We start from the raw sequence: 4588 nt of genomic DNA on the forward strand, positions 1-4588 counted from the left end.
GCAGTTTAACGATTTGATTAATGTTCAAAGGCTTACATTGATATTGTGCCGGGTCACTTCTACTACTAAATATAACTTGCCTTCCCGAGTAGAAGTTTTGTTGTTGTTAGTGACTAAGACAATGCATTTCACTTTAATCTTCAGAGCCTGTAATGTATCTTTCAATTATTCACCTTTTAATTCCAACCACAAAAAAAGGCATAAAAGGAAATAAATGGAAGAACGCAATACCACTGGCAATTGTGAAGCAATTTTCTGTATGAGGAAAATATGTAATGCGCACAATCAGCCACATGATGTCGCTCTCCACCTAAAAAGAAATGGTAAGGCAAAAAATCAAAACCTCTCCTCTTTTGCCTGTATACGCAGACAATCAGGGGTTCAGGAGGACGTCAAATACCGTGGCATTGGAATTAAACTACCAATTTCCAGAGGCTTACACATTTTTGTATGATTTGGCTGTATATTCGAAGAAATCGGCGTCCGCGATGCCTCTTCTCCGGCGAGACTCCCTGGGAACTGGGCAGCTGCTGCGGCTGGTTCTGCTACACACGGCCTGGGAGGTGGGCAGCGGCCAGGTCCGTTATTCCCTGCCGGAGGAATCCAAACACGGCACCTTTGTGGGCCGCCTGGCCCAGGACCTGGGGCTGGAGGTGTCGCAGCTGGTGCCTCGGATGTTCCGGATGATCTCCAAAGGCAGGGGAGACTATTTTGAGGTAAATTTGCAGAGCGGCGTTTTGTTTGTTAATTCGCCAGTAGACAGGGAAGAGGTGTGCGGCCAAGGCCCCCTGTGCGCCATTGACCTGGAGGTGATAGTGGACAAACCCCTGAGGATATTTCACGTGGAAGTGGAGATACAGGATATAAATGACAATGCTCCTGTGTTCCCCGTAACTGAATTAAATCTCTTTATATCAGAATCAACACTGTTGGGCTCGCGTTTCCCACTAGAGGGCGCGTTTGACACAGATATTGGTACAAACTCTCTGCTAATCTATAAACTGAGCTCTAATGAATATTTTACTTTAGATGTACAAGTGAGAAATGACCATAATAACTTAGCAGAGCTTGTGTTAAAGAAAGCTCTGGACAGAGAGGAAACCCCTGAGCATCGTTTATTGTTCACCGCCACTGACAGGGGCAAACCGGAGCTGACGGGCACGGTTCAGCTGGTGATCACTGTGCTGGATGCCAATGATAACGCGCCTGTATTTAATCAGTCTGTTTATGAGGTAACTGTGTTGGAAAATACAGCTAATGGGACATTAGTAATCAAACTTAACGCCACCGATTTGGATGAAGGAACTAACAAGAACATTTCATATGCGTTTGGTAATTTTGTGCCTCCCATTGTAAGAGCGGCGTTTAACCTAAATTCCGATACCGGTGAAATCAGGGTGAAAGGAGACCTCGATTACGATCACGTTCAGTTATATGAAATTCGAGTTGAAGCTCAAGATAAAGGTCACCAGCCAATGACGGGACAGTGCAGTGTTTTACTTCATGTTTTAGACGTGAACGATAACGCCCCTGAGCTGGCCGTGACTTCCCTTTTCCTGCCGGTGCCGGAGGACGCTCCCCCGGGGACAGTGGTGGCTCTTATTACCGTCTCCGACCGGGACTCGGGAGACAACGGCAAAGTCACCTGCTCCATCCCCCCGGACCTGCCCTTTCAGCTCGTCTCCACCTTTAAGAATTATCACTCGCTGGTGCTGGCGGAGGCCGTGGATCGGGAGCGAGTGTCTGAATATAAGATCCTGGTGACAGCCAGAGACGAAGGGGCCCCGTCTCTCTCGGCCAGCAGCAGCATTTTGGTGCCGATCGCGGATGTGAACGATAACGCCCCTGCTTTCCCTCAGCCCGTGTACACGGTGTTTGTGAAGGAAAACAACCGTCCCGGGGCCCATCTCTTGAGCGTGTCGGCGTCGGACCCGGACGTGCGGGAAAACGCCTTTGTGAGCTACTCGGTGGTGGAGCGCAGTGTGGGAGAGCAGCAGCCCGTGTCCAGCTACATCTCGGTGCACTCGGAGAGCGGGCACATCTATGGGCTGCAGCCCTTTGACTACGAGGAGCTGCAAGCGCTGCAGTTCCAGGTGAGCGCGAGGGACGCCGGGTTCCCCTCCTTGTGCGGGAACGTGACTGTGCAGCTCTTCGTCCTGGATGAAAATGACAACGCGCCGGCAGTGTCCCCGCCTGGCTCCGGCCGCGGGTCGCCAGGGCCCGAGCTGGTTCCGCTGTCGGCCGGCGCAGGGCACGTGGTGGGCAAGGTCCGAGCGGTGGATGCGGATTCCGGCTACAACGCGTGGCTTCGCTACGAAGTGCAGGAGGCCGGGACTGCGGGGCCTTTCCGGGTGGGTGTGTACAGCGGGGAGATCAGCACCACGCGGGCCTTGGAGGAGGCGGACGGCCCCAGCCAGAGACTCGTGATCCTGGTGAAGGACCATGGGGAGCCGGCGCTGTCAGCGACAGCCACGGTCAGCTTGTCCCTGGTGGAGAGTCCGCAGGCTGTGAAATGGGACTCGAGGCAAAGGGTCGGGAGCGAAAGGCCCTTGGTTGACATGAACGTGTCTTTAACGATCGCCATTTGCTCGTTGTCCGGGCTGTTTGTGTTGGTGATTGTCGTGTACGTTGGCCTTAGTTGCCATCCGGGTCCGGAAGTGATGTGCGGTCCTGGGAAAGCCACCGTGGTGTGCTCGAGCGAGGTGGGGAGTTGGTCCTATTCGCAGCGCCAGAGCCGGAACCTGTGTGTCTGGGAAGGCACCGCCAAGAATGACTTGATGGTTTTCAGCCCCAACTTTCCTCAGTCCTCGGAAAATGGAGAGGCAGGGAAGGGGCAGATTCTCACACCAAATGTGTCTGGCCAGGTGAGTTTCATGAATTTGTTCTATATTTGTTTGTGAATTTTTTAAAAATGTTAATTCCTTAATGTATTTGAAGAAATTAAACTAAGACGTATTGCTTTATAAGCCACCTTTTCGCTCCATTAGATTTAGGAAGACAGTTTCAACATTATTAATTAAAGTGATAATTATTTTTGAGTATGAAATAATAGTAAAAACATATATAGCGGATGAGAGCAGTTGTTCTCTCCTCCGAAGGTGACCAGTTAAAGATACTTCTGAAGAAGGTTCAGGGATCTCCATAATGGGCAATTATGGGAAAACCTGGCCTATAGGTGAACCCCTGGCACATAGATGTTGGTTTATGTTATGAAACATTAGATTTTTATAGCTTTTAGTGGTATTTTATTCTTTCTAAACTAATTGTAATTTTAAATTATCTAAACACACCTTTCATCTTTGATTGTTTCTCAGTAAACTGTTGGTCTCTTCAGTGTCTAGAGGCAGAGAGTTCCACAAGTCGAGAATGTACGGCGTAAAATGTGTTTTATTTTATCAATTTTAAATTGGTTCCTCCTCAGTTTCAATTCTCTTGTTCTTGTATTATGATAAGCTATAAACCAGAATTTTTCACTGATATTTGTCTGTATAATTCGTTATATTGTATGGCTCTTTTCAAGTCCCCTATCACTCATCTCCTCTCTCAACAGTTTTAATCCTTTCAGTATCACCTATTTTTCATTCCAGCTCGCTCGATTACTTTATTTAATTGAATAGTTTCAGTGGAAATTTTAATGGAGGAAAGGTAAATAGCTAAAATATTTTGGTGAGAACAATGCCCTAAGTTATTTTTCTGATGAATTATTATGTATAATATATGAATTATTATGTATACTTTAGCTTTAAACATGAGTAGATGTTGTAACAGTTATTGTTAGTCACAGTTGATAGGAAATTTAAATGTTGACACAGTTGCTGAAAATCATATGGAGCTATAGAGATTTGTGGTTGACAATTGCATCTTCGAAGAAGCAGTAATAGTAATAATAATAATAAGAAGAAAAACACTATTGTTCTAAAGTTGTCATCTGTTGCACAATATAAGCAGAGCAATAATTTTCTGCTTCTGCATTAACTTCAGACTATGCAACATGTTTAGAGTGCTAGACAATTTCAGCAGAGAAATGCAAAGGGAAGAAACAACTTGAAATTACACTTTCTTTTCTTGTTTGGAGCTGGTAATAGGAGATGCAAAGAGAGTGAATGTAAGCCAAGCATTGGCTGACTTTCACACAAATATTGACTTTTAAAATATGTTGCTATAAAAGTAAATAATTATTTCTTGTGGTGTAATTTATTTCAGAAAGAAGATTAAATATTGTGACTTATTTGAAGGAATTCAAATGCTTTCAGATATTAGGATTAGGCTCCCAAAATCACGCCACTTGTTTCCCTTCGTAATTGGTATATACTGGTCATAATAATAGTCCTGATTGTCTTCTCATTTATTCCTGAGATCAATAGAGTTATGAAGTGAAAAAACATGGAATGTGAGAGAAAAATTTGGCTGAATATTAATTTGCTGAGAGGTTGCAAGTGTCTGTAATATGAAGATCATGAAGATGTAATTATATTTATAAGTATAGAATGTCATTTTAAAACTATGGGATTTTGGTGCTGAAAAGAGACAATAGAAAGTTTTAGAAACGAAAACTGTGATTTTTTACATTAAAGGGAAATTGTACCTT

At 44.8% G+C, this 4588-nt stretch overlaps 1 protein-coding gene across 1 annotated transcript; it reads left to right on the plus strand.

Moving 5' to 3' along the window:
* Window positions 1-386: 386 nt before the first annotated feature.
* LOC140916526 (protocadherin alpha-8-like) lies at window positions 387-4268 on the plus strand. Its single transcript, XM_073358182.1, has 2 exons — window positions 387-2864; window positions 4204-4268. The coding sequence occupies exons 1-2, from the start codon at window positions 489-491 to the stop codon at window positions 4213-4215; spliced, it is 2388 nt and encodes a 795-aa protein (XP_073214283.1). The 5' UTR covers window positions 387-488; the 3' UTR covers window positions 4216-4268.
* Window positions 4269-4588: the final 320 nt, after the last annotated feature.

Source organism: Lepidochelys kempii, chromosome 8 (genome assembly GCF_965140265.1).
Source record: "Lepidochelys kempii isolate rLepKem1 chromosome 8, rLepKem1.hap2, whole genome shotgun sequence".
Taxonomy (NCBI): Eukaryota; Metazoa; Chordata; order Testudines; family Cheloniidae; genus Lepidochelys; species Lepidochelys kempii.

Coding starts and splice junctions, on each gene's coding strand:
- LOC140916526 (XM_073358182.1), top strand. CDS start 489: ATGCCTCTTCTCCGGCGAGACTCCCTGGGAACTGGGCAGCTGCTGCGG.